The sequence below is a fragment of the Trachemys scripta genome, chromosome 2 (genome assembly GCF_013100865.1).
Source record: "Trachemys scripta elegans isolate TJP31775 chromosome 2, CAS_Tse_1.0, whole genome shotgun sequence".
NCBI lineage: Eukaryota > Metazoa > Chordata > Testudines > Emydidae > Trachemys > Trachemys scripta.
In genome coordinates this window covers 20,944,995-20,969,430 of record NC_048299.1, presented here as the reverse complement: position 1 = coordinate 20,969,430, position 24,436 = coordinate 20,944,995, and the positions used below count along the sequence as shown (strand labels likewise).

Genomic DNA, 24,436 nt, shown 5'->3' with positions numbered 1-24,436 from the left:
GGACCTCATTTGTTATGCCCTTCCAGGATGACTGTGAACCACTTATAACTACTCTCTGGGAACAGTTTTCCAACCAGTTATGCACCTACCTTATAGTAACTCCATCTAAGTTGCATTTCCCTAGTTTGTTTATGAGAAGGATAGTTTGCTCTCGTGCCCTTAATAATGTCTCTTTGAAAAACTGCCAACTTTCTTCAATTGTTTTTCCCCTTAGACTTGCTTCCTATGGGATCTTACCTACCAACTCCCTGAGTTTGCTAAAGTCTGCCTTCTTGAAATCCATTGTCTTTATTTTGCTGTTCTCCCTCCTACCATTCCTTAGAATCATGAACTCTACCATTTCAAGATCACTTTCACCCAAGCTGCCTTCCACTTTTAAATTCTCAACCAGTTCCTCCCTATTTGTCAAAATCAAATCTAGAACAGCCTCCCCATAGTAGCTTTCTCCACCTTCTGAAATAAAAATGCCTTTAGATGCCTTCCTTTTATTAAATCTTCAGATATGATATATTCACAATCTGTAAACCCAAAACAGTTCAGTTTTTTTTTTTTCAGAATTAAACATAGTGTTGACTATGAAAATCTCCAGTGAAAAAGACCATCAACATTGTTGAGATATACATAAGAACTCTCTTTTGAAAAAGCAACAAGAAAATGGACTAAGACTATATCCCAGGACTAAAACCCAAACAACATCTAGCAACATGAAGGAAGAGTAAATTAGCTAGGACTGACCATATAACATTTTGTAATAGAAAATATCACACTGATTAATGTTTGAGTAATAAAGTTAGTTTTAAAAAAATCCACCAGCCTTAAAGTTCAATGGTAAATGACCCAAATAGTAATAAGAGACGGAGAGTCAGCATATGATTAACTAAACTTACCTTTGCCTTTTGTCTTCTTGATGCCCAGTCTTACTGAACCTCATTCCATGTTTTTTTCTAGATTGGGCTGTGCTGATAATGGTACTTCAACCATGTTGGAACATTTATTTATTTGTTTCCAATTAGATCTAAAACAAAATGACTCCAGAGCTGTGGGTGTCCTTGATAGAGATTGTAGCGGGGCAATAACCCCGCTCCTGCCACGAAGGGCTTAAAACAGCCCTATGAGAGGGCTGTGATAGGAAACCAGTAAGCCTGGGCTAATTGGGGAAGCAGCTGGGCCATGTCCCAATCAGGCTGCAGCTGGCCTATAAAGGGGCTGCTAGGCTGGAGCTCAGGCAGAGTCGCTCTCTAGCTAGCTAGCTAGCTAGAGAGAGAGAGAGAGAGAGAGAGGCAGGCAGGCAGGCAGGCAGGCAGGCAGGCTGGCTGGCTGGCTGGCTGGCTGGCTGGCCTGCCTGCCGAACAGGGTACCTGAGTGGAGCAGGGCTGGGGAAAGGCCAGAGGAGCTGGGGCGCTCCAGCCTAGAAAACCCCCAGGCTGCAGGCCTTGTTAAAGGCCGAGAAGGTACTGGGGTTGCAATGGGGAAGCCCAAGGGTAGGGGGAGGCAGCAGGTCCAAACCCCCGCTTGCCTGTGATGAATGGCTTGTAAACTGCAGTCTGCCCCAGTGAACGGGGGCTAGATGGTGACTGGCAGTAACCTTGTACTGAGGTGAGGTGGGGATAGTGGGTGGGGGCTCCCCTGGGTGGGGAGACCCAGAAACTGTGGGGGTACTGCCAGGGGGCAGCCCACTTGAGAAAGAGGCACCGGGGGCAGGGAGGGACACAGGGGCCAGCGAAAGGCGAGACACCGGCCGACAGAGGGCACTCCGGAGGCTGGAAAGCTAATTCCCTGGATGACCAGCAGGAGGTGCTACGGCGGTGAGTCACGCACCGTTACAGAGATCATACAGGCCTCCAGAAGGGTCATGTAGAAATGCCATTTTTATTACACTATTGATTTTGTAAAGTTTCTAAAATGTTATACCCATTTGGTTTTAAAACCTTTTAAAATAAAATTTAAACTTTACAAAAACGTAGTAAAACAAACACCTGGCACTTACATTACTCCCTTGTTAACTCTACAGCAGCAGGTAATACACATTGTTCCCAGAATGGTATCAGACACACAAGCTTCCACTTATTTTTTTGTACAATGCTGACATTATTAAAGCTGCTGAATAAACAGTTATAATAATTGCAAGCCCCATCAGCATCAACAGAGGAGCAAATAAATCAGTGTTTTTTAATTGGGAAAGACAAAACTAGTAGAAAAATAATTCTTCCAGAGATGTTAAGTTTGTTTATGAAAAAGGAAGCAGTACACCAAAAAGAATAATCTTTAATTAGAAAATATTTACCATTTAATAAGATTTTAGAAGCAAATACATATTTAGAGTCATTTCATTATGTACCCCATTGTTGGAGATTATGATTTCCAAAGATTTGCTGCTGAAAATGAAATTGTCTCATTTAAGATAAGAGATCCAGCTCCAATAAGTGTGCAGTACTAAAATCCCTGTGTTGATATAAGCAATAAGCCCCAACAGGACGTACACACGTGGCTACTGCTGCATTGTGCAGCACAAGAGCAAAGATCTTCAATCATTTAACAATTCCATCAACAGCCAAATAATGTATCCCCCAGCATGATTATTACTGTTGGGTATGAAACATTAACAATCATCTAATTTTTAAAGATGAATTATTTCTCAATTTAGTTTCTATATTACAAAAATAGAACTAAAGTAGTGGGACTCACTTTGCAATATAATGAGAGGGCCTAAGTAGATTAAACGTGGGCTGTTGCTTTCAAGTGACTCCCATTCTGTGGTGCAATGTAACTCTAGATAAGGTAGGCCAATTTTCATATGAGACTCAGGTAATCTAGAGTCTAAATTGACAGAATATACACTTTGTTCTGGCTCCTTCAACATATAAACTATACCAGTTTAAAATCACTCTAGGGTTACTTACCTACCTGATCCTGAAATTAAATCTACATGAGTAAACTCTTCATTTGCATGGAATCCCACTGACTTCAGTTGGGCTTTACACAAGCGTAAGGATCTGCCCCTGCTGATCCAATTGCTGATCCTTAGACCCACACCTGCTTACCAATATGCAACTTACACGCCTTATATAAAACTTTTATCATCTCTGAATTTGGCCCGCTGCATTTAAGGGAGCCTGAGAAAATCTAAGTTGTTTTACTCATATGCCAAGGGGTTGGAAGAGGGGACACGGGGAAAAAACCCACTACAAAAGGTGGTAAGGAGGTCTAAGCAAAGTAGGTCACACACTCACACACACACACTCTTGAACTTACACCTTACGCTAGCTTCTCAATGTGTAAGTAACAGCAACTTTGACTCTATTACACATCAGCAAATGACTGCAAGTAAGTCTAAAGGAATCTAACTGAGTCCCCCTTACTCCATCTTCCACAGCACCTCTGACTTTGGGCCTGTGTCTCCAAGACACTGGGGTGGGAGTGACGATCCTACGAAACATTAGACCAACACACACATTTTTTTCAGTGATGTGATCCTCACTGTGCATTTACCTTGAATTAATGCCAGCATAAAAAGGCCTGACCTGACAATCAACCCATGTCAAAAGTCACACTCAAATTTTGAACAGTGCTAAACTCACAGACATGAGCAATGCAGGCTTATGTGGAAGTAACTACGATTCTCTAAGACTTTATGTTGCTACAATGCCTGATAGATACATGGGCAATAAATGGTCATGGAGAGATAATCCCACCACAAATATTACAGTAATCAGATAAAATTCTGAGGTGATATAAGTTACACAGGTGGGATTTTCAGAAGTATTAGAATTAAGAGCACAAGTCTCATAGAGAGTCAATGGGACTTATGCTCTTAAGTCACTTAGGTGCTCCTGAAAATCCCACTCATGTCAATAAGTGGGGTTATAAATAGGAATAAGAGACATCTAAGTGTATGCTAAGGTATATGAAGGAGTCAAAGTGAGTGTAAGGGAGGCTAAACTGATTTAGCTAATGACCTCATCTGGTCCTTCATTATGCAACTTAAAGTAATAGGGGAGTAGCCTGTTTTAACTTACACTCCCCCATAAGGTATGTCTATGCTGTAGCTGGAGTGTGCTTCCCAGAGCAGGTAGACAGAAGCTTTAACACACTAAAAATAGAAGTGCGGCTGTGGAGGCTTGGGCTAGCCACCCAGTATGTACCCAGGTGGTTGAGTATGATTATATTCGGATGGCTAGCCCAAACCACTGCCTATGGCCACACCGCTATTTTTAGTGTGCTAGCTAGAGCAGAGCTAGTTCATGTTTGTCTACCCATGCTGGGATGCATGCGTCCACCTGCAGTGAAGATATACGCTCAGTTGCTCTCCTGATATACCCCTCTATTCCAATCCTTTGGTGTGTAAATTAAGGCAACTGACATTCCTTTACACCCATTACTGACGTGTAACTTTTACCATTTTATATATCACCTCTGATTTGGCCAAACTAGGTTAGCAAGAAGCTAACATTTCTTATCATAATTTATGACACCTTAATTGAATGTGAAAAGATCATTCAAGACACACATCATACTAACCAGTAGAAAATGTTGGAGCTCTAAAAATCCAGTCAATTTCATTTAACTTCATACAGTGATGCATCCTTGAGTCTTCTCGGAGATCCCACACTACCAATGAACCATCCATTGTTCCAGCAAATACTAAAGTTGCTTTACTGGGACTAAAGCAGCAGCATGCCACCTACAAGGTAGGAATAAATATACTAGGTTTATAATTGAAAGGGAGCTAAAGGCTTGATCTGTTCAATATATCTGTGTTCTTCCAACCCACATACGTCCAGAAAAGCTAGAGATTCTGGCTCCATGGCAGGTCAACGTAGGCTGCAGAAAACCTCCTATCTCCTCTCCAGAGCATTGCTGTATTGTCCCTACCCACAGTTGCAAAGCTGATAGGTATAATTCCATTGCATAGGAATGGCTGGGGAGACAGATGGCTCATTGAAATCTCTGGCCCAGATTTAAAAAAAAAAAAAAAAAAGAAATCTGTAAAATGGAGTCAAGGTGAACTTAGACCCTCTCTCAGCTCTCCAATATCAGAGTGTGGTGTGGAGTGGGGGTATTGTCTCACTCACTGGATTCAACTGTACAGGATTTATAAAGAAATTTTATATACTATACCAGGACAGAACAGCACAATATGCATCCAAAAATCATTCATTCAATAGGCAATTGTGTAATGACTAGGAACTGTACCTCTGCTTCACAAACTAAAACTTTCTGAGGACTGGAGGGCTGCCAGACATTCCATACACATACGATGTACTTCCTGTCCAATTGAATAGCACCTGGCTTTTCAGGTAACCCGTGAACAGAAAGCAATGCCTGCCTCTGAACCTGAGAGACGTGCAGACAGGACACCTTTCGGCCTAAGTCAAAATAAAAAAGGAAAACTTGTTGAACATGAGAGAGAATAATTAGTTGCCACAGCCACAACCTAAGAAATTAACGAGTAATTTCAAAGAAAATTTTAATATTGCTGGCAGAATGCATTTGCTGCCAGAGCATGAAAGAAGAGGGCATAGAGAGAGGGAGAGAAAACCGTTCTCTCCTGTCCCAAAATTGGCTTTAAATGAGGAAAGTGAACAGGAATGGAGAGAAAACTGAGCCACTGCTCTGCTCGCTGCCTGGCGGCAAAGAATCTGAAGAACTATTATTTTGAGCACAACCAAGCCCTGGCATTCTCATGAATAAGTCTGAGATGACTATGGTACATGCTGGAAGAGACACCAACATCTCAACCAGGGAATGGGCAGAAGAGGAAAGGGTACAGGATGTAGAAACGTAGGCATTTGTCAGAACAAAATTATTTTTTCTTGTATATCTCATGTTGTAGTAGGTCTTTTCTTCACCCAGTTATGACAGTTTTAGTTCTTTCATTTAAATTGTTGTAGTTTGCATGGAGAAAGACACAGCTTTAGGGTAATACACTGTCTTCCATGTGTGTTGTGTTCTAGACATATCAAGCCATATTTTAGCAGTGCAACATGGTTGCTTTGCCCCATATTTTTAAGTAAATTGAGCTCAAACCCCAACAAAACTAATTAATGAGGAGGATCATTCCAGTGCAAGGGTGATCTTTCAGAGACAGAGAGCCAGTATATTAAAGAAAAGAAGGTGTCGCCAGGCCATCCCTATGACATACTGACTCTTGACTGCATTTATGGCCTCTTGTGATCATTTGTAGCCACGGTCCTCTAAACCAGCATATGGGGAATTGCTCTACATAGAGCATCAGGGAGTAGCCGTGTTAGTCTGTATGTACAAAACCAACAGGGAGTCTGGTGGCACCTTAAAGACTAACAGATTTATTTGGCATAAGTTTTCCTGGGTAAAAACCTCAATTCTTCATGTTGCATCTGAAGAAGTGAGGTTTTTACCCACGAAAGCTTATGCCCAAATAAATCTGTTAGTCTTTAAGGTGCCACCAGACTCCTTGTTGTTTTTGCTATACATAGAATTACTGCAGGATCAGAGGAATGCAAACGTGAGCTTTACCTCACCTTTACACCCTGACATGTGCTCTCCACGGATCAATCAAGCACAAGAGCTGGCACTTCATGTAAAGAAGAGGAGTTCAATTTGTCCACTAAAAAAAGGGTGTGCAATAAAGTTCTCTTACCGTGGAGAAAAGGTAGATTAGTATTTAACTGGAAGCAGCTATCACTAATAGACAGACTGGTTTGTCGAGATCTTAGATTCCACCTGGGTTGTGTTGCAACTCGATCTTCCTCAAGCAAAACAGCAATCACCTTTCAAACATAATTAATTACATTTATAGAAATAAAAAAGACCCTTCTTATATTTCAACTTTGCTATCTGCAACTTTCAAAACTATTTTGATGAGTTTAATAGCTTTTGATCAATTATCTTGCTAACTTCACTGCTTTGCAAAATATGGGTTTAAGAGGGATGTATGTTTTACACCTGCTTTTTTCTGTCCCTCTGCACAGGGTTGAATCTCATCTGTAATAAATATTATTCAAGCGTACCTAGAAAGGACAGGCATTTTAAGTGATCCATCTCTCCCAAATTTTATATATGCACACTTAATGAGGTAGAAACGTACCTGACAAGCAGACCGGAGGAAGTTTGTTAATCTCTGTGAATCAATCTTAGGTGTTACAGCAATATCTATAGACACACCATTGCTGCTTCTGGGACCTGTAAAAGACATGAGGTTACAAACAGGCACCAACATACAAAATCAACTACCACAGGAAGTTCCATGCTCTATGAAACAATTGAGAAGGAAAAGGGATGATAGCAGCCAACTTCTCTTCAGCAGCAACGATGCTGAGTTTGGAGACACTGCTGAGGGCATACTTCTCTTTCCAGCAGAAGCAGGGATCAATCAATCAATCAATACATAAATAAATAATAGCAGTCTGTCTCATTTCATGCTCTAATAGCAGCAGTGAAAAAGAAGGAGAGGAAGTTTAAATATTTAAGGCCCTAAATAAACAAGAGCAAAGGGTTACTCACCTCCAGATACAAGTACACTGTCTCCTGGATGTTGTGTCCATTTTTCTAGAGTCTCTATTTCATCCGTCTGAACGTCTCTCTCAAGATTATCCTCATTGCTCTGAACATACGCCTAAGTACGAAGATAAAATTATTAACAATGCCAACTCTGAGCACTTTCTTGCTGCCACCAAATAGCTGAAACTTAATATAAACAGTAATTTTTAAAAACTATTACATTCAATATTACTGTCTTCTGTTTGTAAGTTAGTTTCTAAATACATACACATATTGTGCTACATATTAAATTGAGAGTAAATGCATTTTTAATTATTCATGTTTAAAATCAAATCTTTGAACACGTCTACCAACAACATTCCAGAAGACACAAAATAGACAAAGTATTTTAATGCCTTTGACACAATTAGTTTAGGATAAATATTGGAAAGCTTGAATCTCTTGCAAATATTCTGAAGATTCCTTTGGTTTTGCAGCTGTCCTTTATGTTAATAAGCACTAGTCATCTAAAAATATTTATGAATGTATTATGTATTGCCTTGCTTCCTGTTGCCATTGTACTATCTTTCCCGCTATCCTCCCACTTCATATACAAATTCCTCTAAAAATTAGAGAGCTACTGACTGCTTAGGGTCATTCTTGACATGGTTTTTCTCTTGTTAAAAGTAATTAAAGTGTTGACATTTACCACCCTCCTAGCTAATTATTAGAGGGGTAGCCGTGTTAGTCTGAATCTGTAAAAAGCAACGGGGAGTTGCCTCCTAGCTAATGTAACCAATGGAAGGAAAATCATTTTCCAGGATAAGAATCTCAGCTTTCAGGATTTACATAGTCTTAAAAGTCAGGTACTTGCCTGTTTAGTGTTTGTTTTTCCAAAGTTCCTGATGTACATGTCATATTCATTCACTGGAGGCAAATCCAGTAAAGAAAAACTTACTGAGAAGTCCAGGTCAATTAGCCGGAGCAGTTCTGAACTGCGTTTCCTTTACAATGAATTACAAAACAAAAAATAGTTAAGCTGCAAAATCTATATGAATCCATGGCATTTTAGAGGAAAATGGCATTACACAATAACGTACTACAGATCTAGCAATCTATTCACCTCTCCAAGCAAATGCATGGAGTTCCATATCAATGCCCATTGATATTAAAATGTATATCAGTGTAGAAACTCATACAAGGAATGACAATATTAGGAATTCTAGTTTATTGTGACATGAGGGTAAAGATAATATATGACATCCAAGACCTGACTGCAAATCTAGGGAAACTTATACTACTAATTAGACTCTAATTATTATAGGTATACATAAACCCAAACTTTTAATAGCTAGGGAGTGTTTGTGTCCAACTATTCAAAGTGATAAGTTAAGTCACAGACCTTACTGAAAAGCTATGAAAAACTACCCTTCCTGTGATATAATGGATGCACTTTACGTTCTTCAAATAGTTAGGATGGTGGGAAGCACTCTTAAAGCCATGCCAAATATGCCTTTTTATTAGTTAATAATATTCACAATTTCTCCTGTGTACGCACAGGGTAGTCTACACAGGCAGCGACAGCAAGACTCCCAGCCCGGCTAGAGCTTAGGCTCTGAAGCCAATCCCCCTCCCTATGCTTCAGAGCCTAAGTTCCAGCCCGACTCGCAACATCTACACAGGTATTTTTAGTGCAGTAGTGTGATTCTGAGTTTGTTGACCCTGTCTGAGAAGCTCTCTGCTGTGGACTGTGTAGACAAACCCACACTATATAGATTCTATAGAATAGAATTGATTGTTCTTTGTTACACTTACTCAAATAAATTATTTTAATATTTCTTTAATTTAAAACAAAGCATGCAAACGGGATTTAATTTAAACCAAATCATCATAGTTGATTAAGCAATCCTTCATCACATGTAAAATCAAATATTATTATATAAAATATTATTTATATATAAAATAATTATATATAAAATATTACTAAGAGTATTTCAAACATAATGAAAAGAATTTACATTTTAGATGGTGAGCTACCTAAACAGCTACATGCAGTGAATTTTTAATGATGCTTACTTCTGTTTAGTGGCCATATTTCGGTTACTTTGCCGCTGGTTTGCTGTTTCAAAATCCATGAACATTCCACAGAGAGAGCCTCTGGCAGGAGAATCTTGCCTTTCTGTACGATATTACAAAATTTTGTGAGTGAAATAAATAAAACATTAAAATGTCAGATAACAGGAGGTATAACAATCAACAAAACGTGTATGATGTGCAGCTGCCAAAGATGAATTATGCAGGTAATAATATATTTGCAGTAAAAGGACTGGTGCACTCGGTATCATAACTTTATCAAATATAAAGCAACTAATCTTTTTTCCTTTATTGCTGTTCCTTTACGATTCAGATTTTTATTTCAGCAGTCATCTTTAGTGCTGAAAATGTTTCTTCTCTCTTAAAACTGTCCCTTCTTTCCACCATGAAAAATTCCCCAATGTACATTAGGAGTTCAAGGATCAGTGACAATACTCTGCCTCTAAGATGGCCCTGTTTAAATAGTGATTATTAGGTCAGATTCAGTCAAGCTGGCACAAGGTGGTGTGTAAACTACACCTCCCAATAGCAGGTTGGCCTCTACAGCTGAGGCGGAATCACTGATGGAGCGGAGACACGGCAGCCCTTTGGAGACATAAGCCACAAGCTGAAAACTACTGCTCTAAAGCCAATCTAGTCAATGAACCAACTAAAGAGCTAGAATCCATGAACTCTTAAATTCTAGTTCCAGCTCTGCCAGTGACTCACTATGTGGGCTTTGAAAAGTCAGTTGATTTCCATGTCTGATTCACTATCAGTGTCGACAATATTTAGCTACCTTAGAGGAAGATTGCTAAAATTTGTTAGATAATGTTTGTAAAGTGCTTTTAAAATGTAAGATGCCATAGGAGTGCGAAGTATCACTGCTATAGCAATTTGTAGTTTACATTAAATCAAAAAGATTTGTCAAAATACATCGAGTACTCTACAATTTACAAGAAATCAAAATTTGTGCAGCGGGTGTTACAAGGGAACTTCCAAATCTCATCTATAGAAGAGTGTACAGTAGAAGTTGAAGCAGGAATCGTGAGCTTCTGCAAGGAATACAGGAAATCTGCACTACAATATATTGATTCTTATACAGAAGGCTGTCACAAAACCTGCCCTCTTTTAAGCTGCATATGCACTAAAAATTAGGACCCATATTTCCACATTTATTGCCTTTTAATAATTAAATCAAATCTACTCAGTTTACAAGTAAGAAGATGATTTTTGCCAAATTACTACTAACTCAACCTGGAATCTGAAAGTCAAGCTGAGTTCTGACAAAGATTCTGTAATCAGACTTCAGTTAAAAATTCAGTTGATGTTGCATGATCCAGAGAGAATTCCAGTCACTCTTCCATAGCTGTATTGTCCCTGAAGTACTAAGAGGAGGAAAAAGTAATAAAAGTGCTTCTTATAGACTCAATCCAGCATTGTGATCTGCATGGTTGGACTGTGCGAAGGTGAATTGGGGCCTAACGGTAGACATAGTCAGTAAACTAAGCAGATCTGTTGAGGAAGAGGTTATCATTTTACATAGTCACTTTTCACAGCAAAAATATACTTAAAAGATGAATTATAAACCAAAAATAAAAAATTGTATTTGTGCTCTTTTCATAGAATCATAGAACTGGAAGGGACCTCGAGAGGTCATCTAGTCCAGACCACTGCACTCAAGGCAGGACTAATATTTTTATTTTATATTTTATAATAATTTTATCATAAATTTATATTTTTTCCACCAGTAAAAGTTTTTTTTTCTTGTTTTTAACATAAGAAATATCAGGTCCTGACTTCTCTCTTTCTGTTGGAGGACATTAAGACCTTTGAAAGACTGGGAGGGTGACATCACAGGAAGCTGAAACATGATCTGCAGCTCTCCCAGCCCTCCAAATGAGGGAACAGGGTTATTAAATCTCGGCCTGTATACTTCACATTTGAAATCATTAGTAATATCTTTGAAGTTTTGCTTAGCTATTTTAAAGTTATGCTGCTTAGCCACAAAGCTAAGTGATTTACTCAGAACACTAGTTTTTTTTGCCTTTAATGGAGCTCTTTAGAACAAGCTGAAATATCTTGTTTGCACAAAAGCTGCTATGCATTTAATAACAACACTTAAGACTGAGCTCGATCACATACCCATGTTTGGTTCCTTTTCATGTTCTTTTTGAAATTGCTTTGGTAGTAAGGTACCAATCCTCTCATTTTCTGCATTAATTGCTCTTTGAATTTCTTCTATTTCTGATTTTTTGGAAACAGGGATCTCTTTTAGTCTTTCTTCTGAGTCTCTAGCCTCACTATCATTGTCTTCATCATCATCGTCATCAAAATCATCTTCATAATCCTTTAAAAATAACACTACTTTTAATAAATGTTAAACAAATTAAATCAAATAATTTAAATCATATTACTGGTGCCTGTGTCAAAATACTGTTTGTCTTTTTTTAAAAGATGCTTTAAAAAAAAATCCTATAGCGCCACACAATGAAGAGCAAAAACAGTTCAAGAGCAATGATGCATGAAAATGCCACAAATCCTCTGATCAGGAGTCATTTAAAAAAATAATTCTTTAATTTAAATAAACAACATGCTCTTAAATGCCTGTGATAAGCTTATCTTGATAAGCCACACCCAGTGTCTTGGAACAGAAAAACAGTACCAATTTTTTTTTTTAATCTTCTAAAAAAAACTTTGTAAAGTAGAATTTCTGTAAAGTGCGTATCATAATAATATATGTGCTGGTGTGTGGTGCTATAACTGTTTTATGGACATTTCTTTAAGGTGAGCTGCATAACTCTTTGTGGCTTTGCACATATGAGTAGCCATCCCCGACTCATGCCAATAAAACCTTTATATCACCACACACCATTATGTATTCTATAGCAACATGGCATAAAATGGTCATATTCATGATGGAATAAATATCTCTATTTCTGCAACCAATGAATAAAATGTACTTATTTTGCATCTTTCACTTCATCTTCTCTTTTCCCACTAATCTCTATATGCTAAGACCATGACAATCCAAACTTCTTAAACACTTTCTAACAGCCATCATTATAAAAAAAAAAAAAAAAAAAAAAAAATCAAGATGCCAAATCTGCAAAGAATTAGGCCCATATTTAACTTTAAGCACAAGAGTTGTCCCACTGAAGTCAAAAGAGATATACCATGTACATACAACGTGAAATTGTGGTTTGACTGAAATCAGTGGGGCCCAGATTTCACATACAGACCCTAGATGACCACAGTCCACAATTTGGTTGGACTTGGCTAGCAATAAAGCTCCTTGAGGCATACTTTTTTTCTTTACACAACTTTCTTGGCTAAATTCTGGTAAATACAGCTGGTAACCTCATTTTATTCTTCTAACCAAACTGCAAGTCCAATAAAAGAAATTAATATATTTTTTGTAAATTAATAGACTGAACACATTTTGGTGACCTACTGACATGTCAGACATACATGTCAAATTTGATTTTTTCTTACAATCAGCAGTCCATAACAAGTGAGTAGGCCAAAATTCAAGACTTTAACTCAAAAAGGTTTGAATACCTGAAATCTAGTAAGACAGAATGATGATCCTTTGAAGACTTCTAATGGAATGTCAAAGTTGCTCCCCAGTTCTACCCACCGCCCACCCCCCCTCCACCTCCGACTCAGAAATTTAACTTTTGATTAAGATAAAAGCCTGGCAAGAAGTCTGAAAGGGCCACAATGTTCCCAAAAAAAGTAAAAGCATAAAACACAAACCATGCTATATTTGTTATTACAGCAAACACAAGTTACACTTATGATTATTACAAAAAGAATAAACTTATACATACTTCAAAATCATCTTCATAATTGGTCAAATAATTATCACTGATTTCCTAGAAGGGAAAATATAACAGTAGAATAAATTAAGCCATGATATAACTTTACAATCTTTTATTTGCCAGAACATAAATAGTGAAATTATGTTCTCTAATAAAATTTAAAAATATATTTGTAAAACTAATTACTACAAAGTCAGATCATAAATGGAATTACAGAAATATGTAGCAACAGGTGGTGATGATGGATATACAACAATAATTTAAGCACACAAAAAAGTAGCCAACTGAATCACATTCTATGAATAACAGCTTTTCTTAAGATTTTTTTCGGGGAGATTAAATGTGCTGTTTGTATATACTTTCAACAAAGCCCCTCACAAAGTTACTGTAGCTTTCATATTGGTATAACAACAGAGTAAAACTGCCTTATTTCTCAGAGAACTAGACAGGAACATTCCTGTCGCTACATTAATTATAACTGGGTTCAAAGCTGATTAGTAATAAAGTAATCCAATTGTAAATTTGAACTAGGAAAAAGAGAGCCATGGATTAGTGGGCAAACAATAAATCTTCATTTAATAATAACTTCATCTAACAACATTACAATCTCAACTAAAAACAATACTGGATTTACTGAGAGAATAGTTTATTCTTAATGAATAATGAATGACGAGGAGTAGCTGTGCCTGCAGTTCTTAACCCATTCCCCTCCAAAAGTCACCATTTTCTCTAAATACCCTTATCTGCTTTAAAAAAAGCAATGAGTGACACATGTACCAATTTCTTAATGTTTATATCTGTGCTCCTCTCCCCTCACCCCCCCACTATTCTGTTTTATTTATTCATAACTTTGACTATCAAAATGAAAGGGATTTTAAAAGATTTCAAAACAGCAATAAAATTGTGCATTTATGAAAAAATGTACAATACAACACCAGCACTTTTGACAATTCACATCAATGGCCTACAAATTACTGGGTAGGGTCAGGTATTTTCAGTGCAATAAAAACCTAGGTCTCTCAATAGCTGTTAAAATCATCTAATTGTCTCCCACAATACAAGAGTCTGTGCCAGTTTTTGATAACTGTATACTAATTAAACTGCATAAAAATACTATGCAGAATTGTATGGAAAAAAATGGAATTTAACTCACAAGGAAGGCTATTTGATACTTCCATGCTCTCAAGAAATCAAGAGAAAATAAAAAATATCAATTGTCCTTACAAGTTCTTCCTCACTTTTTTGCCTCTGCATAGGTTTCCATGCTGACACATGTTCACCTTGGTGTGGCTAATGAATCAAAATATAAAAACAATAAGAGAAAAGAAGTGAAACGTGGCCCTGAACTAAGTAACTGAAAGATCTGATTGTAAATATATTCGTATTAATAATTTTTTAACACTGAGCATTATATCATGCTTGTAATCTTCAATGTACTTTATAGACATGAAAGGCTGGCTGTGACAAACCTAATACAGCCATCTAGAGTAGTAAGGGGCAGTAAGACTCCAACCCCACCTCCTATACAGCTTTATTAGAGCTATCTGGATCTTGGGTCTGATACCTATGTGCAGCAGGGGCCTGCATTCCAGCTGCTTCTCCAGACAGCAAACAAGTGTGGGAACACACTCACCCTGGACAATGGTACTAGCTTGGAAAATGAAGGGAAGTAAGCTGCACCCATTTAAGAGCTGCTAATAATTACCTTCCTCACACACACACTCAGAGTAATGGCTAGTCTACACTAGAAGTGTTACAGTGGCGCAGCTGCACTGCTGTAGCACATCTGGTGAAGACTCTCTATGCCAACAGGAGAGAGTTCTCCCGTCATCATAAAAAATCCACCTCTGCAAGAGATGGTAGCTATGTCGGCAGGGGAAGCTTTCCTGCCAACATAGCGCTGTCCATATTGGCGCTTAGGTCGGTATAATTTACATTACTCAGGCGATGTAAATTATACCGAAGTAAGCTCTAGACCAAGTCTAAGAAACATTTGACGGGAATTGTGATGCTAAGTCAAAATTCCTCCCAAGACTATTCCTGGGGCAGTGTATATTATGCACCACTCCTCCCACAGAGCTGTGTCTAAGGGTACAACTTAGCTTAGAGTAACTAAAAATAAAAATGTTTATGAAAACAAAGCTTGAAAAGAAATGACAAAAGGTATGTGACCACAAATTTTAAAACTGAACTAATGCACTCACACAAGGGGGCAGTGTTAAGCTTAGTACTGTAGCCTTAATCTTTCACTGCTGAGTACTTACTGTGGAGTCTTAACTTTACACTAACACAATTTTTGTGTATGTAATGTCTTGCCTTTCCATGAGGCAAAGGAAAAGACCAGAAAAATGAATTACTTTCCCTACAGTAAGTGTGGTTCTTCTAAATGTTGCAGTCGGCATGGATTCTACTTTAGGGGCACATGTGACTACTATATGTGAGATTGGGTCCATGCACATGCCCTGTGCCCCGTCATGCTTTCACATGGTGAGATAAAGGGTGTGTGGCCACAAACTTCCCACAGTTCCCTCAAAATTCAAAGCCCAAGTTTCTGAGGACTCCCAAAATGTGGGGATGGAAGGCATGTTGTGGGATTCACACTGACTACAACATCTCAAAGAAACACAGTTACTGTAGGGTAAGTAATTGTTAATTCTTCTCTGAGTACATGTCAGTGTGCATTCCACTGTAGATGACTGGAAAGCAGTATCCAGTCTGGATAGTGGGAACTGGCATCAGAGCTAGCCTTTATGTCAAGGGCATAATGTTTAACAAAAGTCAGAGGGTTGCTCCATGTTTGTTTGTTTTTTTAACATCTCAGATACTAGCAAGTTTCTAAAGCAGACTGAAGAAGATGCCTCTCTCCTGGTGGAGTGTGCCTGATGTTTGAAGGGAGAGGGTCACCAGCTAACTAATAACAGGTGAAGATACACTGCATCATCCACTTAGATATTCTCTGTAATGTGATGCGTTGGCCTCTCAATGAGCCAGATATAGCCAAAAGAGTTGAGGACATAGTCTAAAAAGTTTAGTCCTGTTAAGATAATACAGCAAAACCCTTGAAATGTCGAAAGTATGTCATTTTCTTCTCTCCCCGCATCAAGTGTGGTTTTGGGAAGAAGACTGGTAGGTTAACTCACTGATTTAAGTGAAAATCTGAGATAAATTTAAGGATAAATTTAGGGTGTGGTCTTAACACCACCTTGTCCCTATGAAAGAATGGGTAAGGAGGTCCAGGCATAAGGGCTTGGTGCTAGCTTATCCAAAGTGATAGCAACACTGTCTTAAAGGTAAATGATATATCGAACAATTCAGCAGTGGCTCAAATGGAGGTTCCATGAGTTTTAGGAGGGCGATGCTGAGATCCCACATACGAGTCATCTCTAATAGGTGGGAAGAAGGCCCTTGAGGAATTTTGATACCGCCAGATATGAGACAGCCAAGTACAGCTGTCTTGTATCATGACACACTGATATTGCTGCAAGGTGGACTTTGGGAGAACTAAATGCCAGTGCAGCATGCTTCAAGTGTAGCATATAGTCTAGGATCTTTAATCTGAACTCACTAAAGCAGTGGTTCTCAACCTGCGGGCCACTTCCAGCCCAATCGGCACAAGCTATAGCCCATGTGATATCCTCAGGGCCATACAGGTAGTATATATATATTGTATGTATGCAGCCCATATAACACATAGAGAGCTGCATATGCAGCCCACGATGGTAAATAGGTTGAGAACCATTGCACTAGAGGCACCAGTATATTGGATATATTACAATATGTTTTCATTTGGAGGAGTAGGTCTTCCTAGCAGATGGTTTTCCACGCTGTATGGGGATTTCTAGAACCTATCGAGAACAGTCTGTCAATGGTACTCAATCAGCCAATATCTAAGCTGTCAGATGCAATGACTGCAAGTCTGTGTGCAACATCTGATGGTTGTTCTGAGATCAGGAGATGGATGGGAGACCAAGCAGACGTGTAGGTGGTCTGACAGTCCAAATTGCCTCCACCAACAGGAAGCTATTAGGATCAGTGTGGCCCTGTCCTGTCTGACTCTAGATATCAGGGGAATCTGAGGAAAATAAATAAATAAATCAATTAATTAATGGAGATATCCTATCTCCTAGAACTGAAAGGGACCTTGAAAGGTCATCGAGTCCAGCCCCTGCCTTCACTAGCAGGACCAAGTACTGATTTTGCCCCAGATCCCTAAGTGGCCCCCTCAAAGACTGAGCTCACAACCCTGGGTTTAGCAGGCCAATGGACACCACTGTAGCAGGAAGGCATCTGGCAAGAAGCCCAGGTTCATACCCCCCCCGGAGAAGAAGTTTGGGCATTTGTTGTCCTCAGTGGTGAATAAATCTATTGTGGGAGTTTCCCCCAAGGATATACCAGCTCTCTAGATGTATGTAGCAAACACTCATGGTTGGTTACGTCTTCTTAAGAGGCCTTCCAGGTTGTTGCTGGCTCCTGGAATATGGAGAGCCAGTGGTAGTTACCCTGTGGTGATGGCAACAAGTCCACAGCTTGATGATTTCCTGGCAGAGAGGGGATGACCATGCCCCTTCTTACTGGTTTATACAGTGCATTGTGGAAGTGTTGTATGTCAAAATCTGCACTGTGGAGTTCCACAAAACCAGCAGGAATACTATGCATGCCAGCTGGATTCCCCTGAATTCCAGGATGTTCATATATAGTTTCAAATCATCCTGGAACCTTGCATCTACAGATGATTCCTGTAGTGAGCATCAGCAATGGGGTGAGAAGTGAACCCTTCTTTGTATCTTCTCTGTGCCCAGCCACCAAGCGAGTACTTGTAGGACAGAGTGGGACTCTGACTCTATTGTTTGTGTGATACTGGGAGGGGATTACATTGATCTCAGCCATATTATAATGGCCACAGCTGACTCTAGCAAGTGGCATCATACGTACACACGGATTTGTGGCCTAGTTGCCCCAGAGATATAAACACCATCATCTTCGGATTTGATTTTAGGTCATTTATCACTGACTCGAGACCCCAGAACCTGTTCTCTTCTTGGTCTAGATTCCATCACGACTCCCATAAACTCTGTTGTTTGTAGGGTGACCAGATCACTGACATGAAATATCGGGACACGGGGGGGGAGAAGAAGGGGGTTGGCGGAGAAAAAAAAAAAACACCAAAAAAAAAAAAAAAAAAGCCATTTTGCAGGTGCCGGGGGAATTAGCAAGCCCCCCAGGACTCCGGGCACATGCGGCGCATCCCGCCGCCCCCGCGGGGAAGGAGCCGCTGGAGAGCAGCCAAGCGGGAGAGGCGCGGGGCTCCGGACCCCGGCAGCGGTGGGGAAGAGCGGCTCAGTGCCGCGCGAGTGGCCATGTAAAGTTTATCGGTTCGGGGAGGACCCCAGCCGGCTCCTCGCCCTGCCCTGTATGGGGGGTAGCATCCCCGCCCCGCGCCAGCATGTCCCGCCGGCCGCCGCAGGCCAGGTAAGGAGCCGAGTCCTCCCTCCCACCTTGTCCTGGCTCCTCAGCTGAGCGGCACTCCTCCTCCCTCCCAGGCTTGCAGCTGTAATGCCGGCGCAAGCCTGGAGGGAGGGGGTGGGTGGTGGCCGGCTTCCAGTTCCTGAAGCTGGAAACACCAGGCGGGCAGGCAAGGGGGCTGCTCCCCCAGGAAGGAGACGGGGTGCTCAGCTGAGGAGCCAGGACTAGAGGGGAGGGGGGACTCAGCTTCTTATCACCCCCCTACAGGGGCGAGGACCGGCTGGGGTCCACCCCAAGCCAATAAACTTTACATGGCCACTCGTGTGGCCCTGAGCCACTCTCCCCCGCTGCTGCCGGGGTCCGGACCCTCCTGCGGGAGCAGCCCCCTTGCCCGCCCGGTGCCCGTACTCACCAGCTCCAGGAACTGGAAGCTGGCCTGCCACTATTAGCCTGGGAGGGAGGAGGAATGCCACGTGCTTGGGGAAGAGGTAGGGCCAGGGTGGGGATTTGGGGAGGGAGCCAATGAGGGAAGGAGGGAGCAGAGTCGGGGTGGGGGTGGGGTGAGAGCCCTTCCCGGAGGGCAAAATTGCTTGTTTGTCCAGTGTCCCGACGCACGTCAGTCGGGACGCGGGACAAACAAGCAAATATCGGGACAGTCCCGATAAAATTGGGATGTCTGGTCACCCTAGTTGTTTGTGATGGTATGAGAGATGATTTCTCATAGTTCACAAGGAATCATAGTTAGGGAACAGAGAGAAGTCATACTCTAGGGGTGTTGTGGTCTCCTGCTGAGACTGCCTCTGCCTCTGGGACTGCCCTGTCAGGTCTGGGTAGACATGGATTCCCTTTCTGCCACCACTGCCAGGTATTTTGTGAATACTCTTAGTGCTGTGGAGAGTTCAAAGGGCAATACCCTGTACTGGTAATGGTTGTGCTCGACCATGAATTTTAGGTACTTCATATGGACCAAACAGATAGCTACAAGGAAGTATGCATCTGACAGTTTCGGAGCCATGAACCAATCTTGAGCTTGAAGAGAGGGATTGATGGAATCCATTACTAACCTGAACCCGAGGCGATTCTTGTTAAGTCTCCTCAGGTTTAGGCTATGGCAAAGACCCTCTTTCTTCTTCAAGATAAGAAAATACTGGAAATAGAAGCCTTTTGTCTTGAATTCTGACAACACTTCCTCGATGGCTCATAGACAAAGCAACGAAGTCACTTCTGTTTGTGACAGGATCTCATGAGAAAGGTCCCAGAAGAGGGGCAGGAATGGGGAATGAGGAATGAAACTGAATAGGGGGGCCATTAGCACTAATCTCTAGGACTCATCTTTCCAATGTTATGGCAGACTATACTTGGCAGAATGGGACAAGGAGGTTTCCGAAGGTCATGCTCTCTGGGCTGGTCCAGCTGGGGCTCCTGACAGGCTCATCAAATTTGCTGACACACTGCAAAAGCCAGGTGCATTGCTATAGAGGAGGAAAGCTTGGGACCCGTTGTTGGCATGATTATCATTGTCTGGTATAATGATATGGCATCCTTTGTCCTCTCTGGGATGAGAGTACAGCTTGTGGTATGGGGTTCGTGTATTAATCTCCAGGGAGCGCAAAATGGCCTTAGAGTCTTTTAAGGAGTGCAGAGTATAGAGCACAGTCTGTCTGTGCACAGAACAATTCCATGCTTTCAAAGGATAAGTCTGCAACAGTGATCTGTTATTCCCTGGGACTACCTTGTAGCCCTAAGGGTTAATCTGCTTGTCTGTATAAATATATCTTTAATATAAAATGAGTATTTGATGTATTGGATTTATAGATTTATTTTAAAAGTAAGTCTAGCTGTAATGCAAGAGACCTACCTACAGGTTAAACTCTGTATGTTAAAGCTAATGCGTAGTTAACACCTTTTTGAGACCCTTCCCAGGAAAAAGTAAAATTAGGCAAAACACCCACGCAGATGTCTAGAGACCTTTACCTAAACCAACAGTAAAATGGGGTGGAAAATGAGGGGTTTTGCCCACGTTCTAACGTATTTACCACAAGTGCATACATACGCATATGCATACTAGCCTATGGGTAAGTGTACCCTAACATTTCCATGGGGGAAGAATGAAATATGGGCATAAGAGGGAGGATTTCCGATTAAATATTTTATAAAAAGGCAAGCAGCTTGCCATTAGGGAGGCAATCTACCCATCTACCTACTCCTGTCTATTCTTCATTGCCTCCACCTTTCAACTACGTATCGATACTACTCATCTTCCACACGACTATTAACTATTGATAGCTCGTTCTTCATTCTTTTCAAGACTGTAAATTAAAAAGGGATTTAATCTCATTTACATTTTATTTAGATAAGGCATATAGAGTTAATTTAGAAAGCAAGTCACTTTGCTGTAGCTTCCTTTACGAGAAGTGTGAAAAACACCCAAGGTGTTGCCAGCACCAGATTATCAAGAACAGGGTGTGAGTATTAATCCATTTTGCAGTGTATAGCCTTATATTCTCTTAAAGAACTGTGATACAAGTGTAACTCTGTAATTCTAACTGTTTTACCATTTACTTACTATCTTCATTGATTTTAATAAAAAGTCTTTATGACTACATCTGTTTCTGTGTAAACTTCCTGTCACAACCCCAAATTTCCTTTTATAAACTCTGTGAAGCCTGATTCAGGATGAACTCTATCTTCTGATTAAACAAACTGGCGAGCCAAATACCCATACTAATTAATATTCACAATAATTATTAAACTATTAGAAATTAATAAAATTATTAACTAATTGATTAAAGATAAATAAAATTAAGTGGATAAATTTAATCAACACTATTAACCTACCCCAAATCAGGCTACAACCTTACGCTTGAAGCCATGATACTCTGTGCATAGTTATTGCAATGGCCATAGCTCTGGCAATGGTGTCAGCAGCATTCATTGCTGTGTTTAGGGCTGTCTTGGCCACAAATAGGCCTTCTTAGATTATTTCTTTAAGCTTTTCCTTGTTCTAAGGTAGGAGCTTTGATAGAAGGTTTTCATTCTACCCCAGGTCAAAAAAATCATACTTGGCCAGAAGGACCTGATAGTTTGCCACCCATAATTGGTGAAAGTCAGAGGAACAGGATTTCCCCAGAAACAGGTAAAGCTTTTTGCCCGGGGGGGGGGGGGTGTCTTTGTTCTCAGGGGATGGAAACATTTGGATCCTTTTCATTAACTTTGTACTGCTTTTCCACCCTCTTTGTGGTGGGTGTTACTGTGGCAGGTGTCTGCCATAAGGCCTTAGTGGGACTGAGCAGTCCTTCATTTATCATAAGGATGATCCTGGCCGAGCTGAAAGTTGTCAAAATGTGGAACAACTTTTATGAAATTTTTCTTTTATGATAGATAATTCTATTCTAGAGTGTCTGCAATTCTCATGAGAAGTTTTTGAAATGATTTGACGTCATCCCGCACTAGTACTGGTGCTGAGGACACTTTTTTATCAGAAGACAAGGATGAGAGGTTCTAAGGTGGTGAAATAGGATGTTGTTATTGCAGTGGCTCCAGGTCTGATGGCTCTTAGTGTTCCTCTCAATCTGGTGTCAGGGATGCTACTCAGGAGAATGATCTCTTTCTCTTCTTAGAATGTAGTAGAGATCAGCTCCTAGTAGCATATGAGGACAGCCTTCAGTAAGCCCAATAAGGCCATAGCAGCATGCCATAAGGATATGGCTGGTTTGTGTGATATTAGTCAGTCTAATGCCATTCTTGAGATGATGGCAGCTAAGCCCCATAGGGAGAGTCAACTAGTTTTTCTACAGTATCACCCAGAGATCTCAGAGAAAAGGGTTCTCTACTTGAAGAAGATGAGAAGATATGTCCTGGTGTTGGACAGGAGCAGCAGATCCCAGCTAGGGATGGGACCAAGGCACACAGTACTCTTGGTACCAGGGTCTTCACAGGTATCAATAGGTGCCTCAGTATAGAGGTCATTTCGAGTTCTTCCAGAAGTTCATTTTGCACACTTTGTTTGACTGTAGGCATCAAAACCAAAGGTTGTGTCACCAGTGCTGGGGTTGGTGTTAGTGACATTTTTCTCTATGCTGCAGTGGTAGGCTTCTCCCATGTGCGGCTTAGTGGTTTTCTCCACAGAGACCCTATGTGGTCTATCCTTGTGGGATGACATTGCACTCTAGAGTTTCTGCATACATGTCTGGGGTAGACTCACTTTGTGCCAGCCTTTGTGTGATATTGATACTGGCATTGGTGTCAATGTTGTGGGTTTCAGTGCAAGTTGAGTGAGTGCAGGTGCCAGGTCTTTTCTCTGTGCCATTTTCTGCATGCTGGTTTTAGGCACTGTGTGTCTGCTAAACAGGGTCCTCAATGAAGTTGGCTTGTCTGGTATTTGTCTCCTCCAGATCGGAAGAGATCTTCATAGATTGTTCTAGTAGATGAAGCTTCAATCACAAGTCCTGCAACTATTTTATGTGTACTCAAAGAGAGCGACTGGCATGCCGAGCATCTATCTGCTGTATGGGTCTCCCTTAAAACAAAAGAGACACATGCTATGTCTATCTTTTAATGGAGTTAATCTGTTACAGGAAGGGCAGAGCTTGAAGCCCACAGGTTTAGAATCCACTATGTTCAGGTGCCCTCTACAGAGAGGTCTGTACAGGATGGGATGTATGTTGGGGTCAATATAGGGGTGTCTGATTGTAAAAATTCTGTTAAGATGGGTCAATTTCATGGTAGTTCTTTCTATATGAGTCAGAAGAGTTCTGAAGTTTTAAAATGATTTTGAGACTATCCAGCCAGAGGTAAAGACTAGTGGGCCAGGTACTTGCCAGGTTCCATCTCACTGCCACAGATGGTAAGAGGGGAGGGTTGTGTTCACTCCACTCTCTATGCCTTTGCACAGGAGTATGAGGAGACACAGGGCATATCCAGAGCCCTGATTGACACTGCTATTCAAAAGCCTCTGATCTGGTATACATGAAGCACCATGTGCACCTACATGAGATCTACACTGATACATAATCAAAAAAGTTCCTATTCCTGCCTGTCCTCTTGGGCTTTATTACCAACTGGTATAGCTTAATGCAACCCTGAGGCCACACTAAGTTACGTCTGGAACCAAGTCAGGTATCAGATGGTGCCAGTATTGGAGGAGACCAGAGATCCTGCACCAAGCACAGTTTGATCAGACCCAAGCTTCAAGGCCACAGTACCTACAGCAACATTGGCTTGTCCACGCTGTACATATGTAGCATGTTCTATTTCTATTATTTGTCAAGTGTACAGGGCCGGCTCCAGGGTTTTGGCCGCCCCAAGCAGCCAAAACCAAAAAAAAAAAAAAAGCCGCGATCGCGATCTGCGGCAGCAATTCGGCGGGAGGTCCTTCACTCCCAGGCGGAGTGACGGACCCTCCGCCGAATTGCCGCCGAATACCTGGAACTGCCGCCCCTGTCCGGAACGGCCGCCCCAAGCACCTGCTTGAGAAGCTGGTGCCTGGAGCCGGCCCTGCAAGTGTATCTTACAAAATATTACATAAGTGCCAGGTGAGAAAATTTACACTGCTGAAGGAACCTTAACTTTTTACTATCCTCAATGTTTTATGACCTGATTTTTAAAAAAATAAATAA

General features: G+C 40.8%; 1 protein-coding gene across 4 annotated transcripts in view; it reads right to left on the bottom strand.

Annotated features, from left to right (window-relative positions):
- The window catches only part of DYNC2I1 (dynein 2 intermediate chain 1), a 57,499-nt gene that overhangs the window by 14,323 nt on the left and 18,740 nt on the right, over positions 1-24,436 (bottom strand). For 3 of the 4 annotated variants that reach the window (XM_034760023.1, XM_034760020.1, XM_034760022.1), the window contains exons 8-17: positions 14,580-14,645; positions 13,365-13,409; positions 11,677-11,881; positions 9,535-9,637; positions 8,333-8,462; positions 7,483-7,594; positions 7,067-7,161; positions 6,620-6,749; positions 5,194-5,366; positions 4,519-4,681 (exon numbers count right to left, since the gene is read on the bottom strand). In XM_034760023.1, the coding sequence (XP_034615914.1) occupies positions 4,519-4,681; positions 5,194-5,366; positions 6,620-6,749; positions 7,067-7,161; positions 7,483-7,594; positions 8,333-8,462; positions 9,535-9,637; positions 11,677-11,881; positions 13,365-13,409; positions 14,580-14,645 (1,222 nt within the window). The remainder of the gene's footprint in view (positions 1-4,518; positions 4,682-5,193; positions 5,367-6,619; positions 6,750-7,066; positions 7,162-7,482; positions 7,595-8,332; positions 8,463-9,534; positions 9,638-11,676; positions 11,882-13,364; positions 13,410-14,579; positions 14,646-24,436) is intronic. The other variant, XM_034760021.1, reaches the window with a different exon arrangement.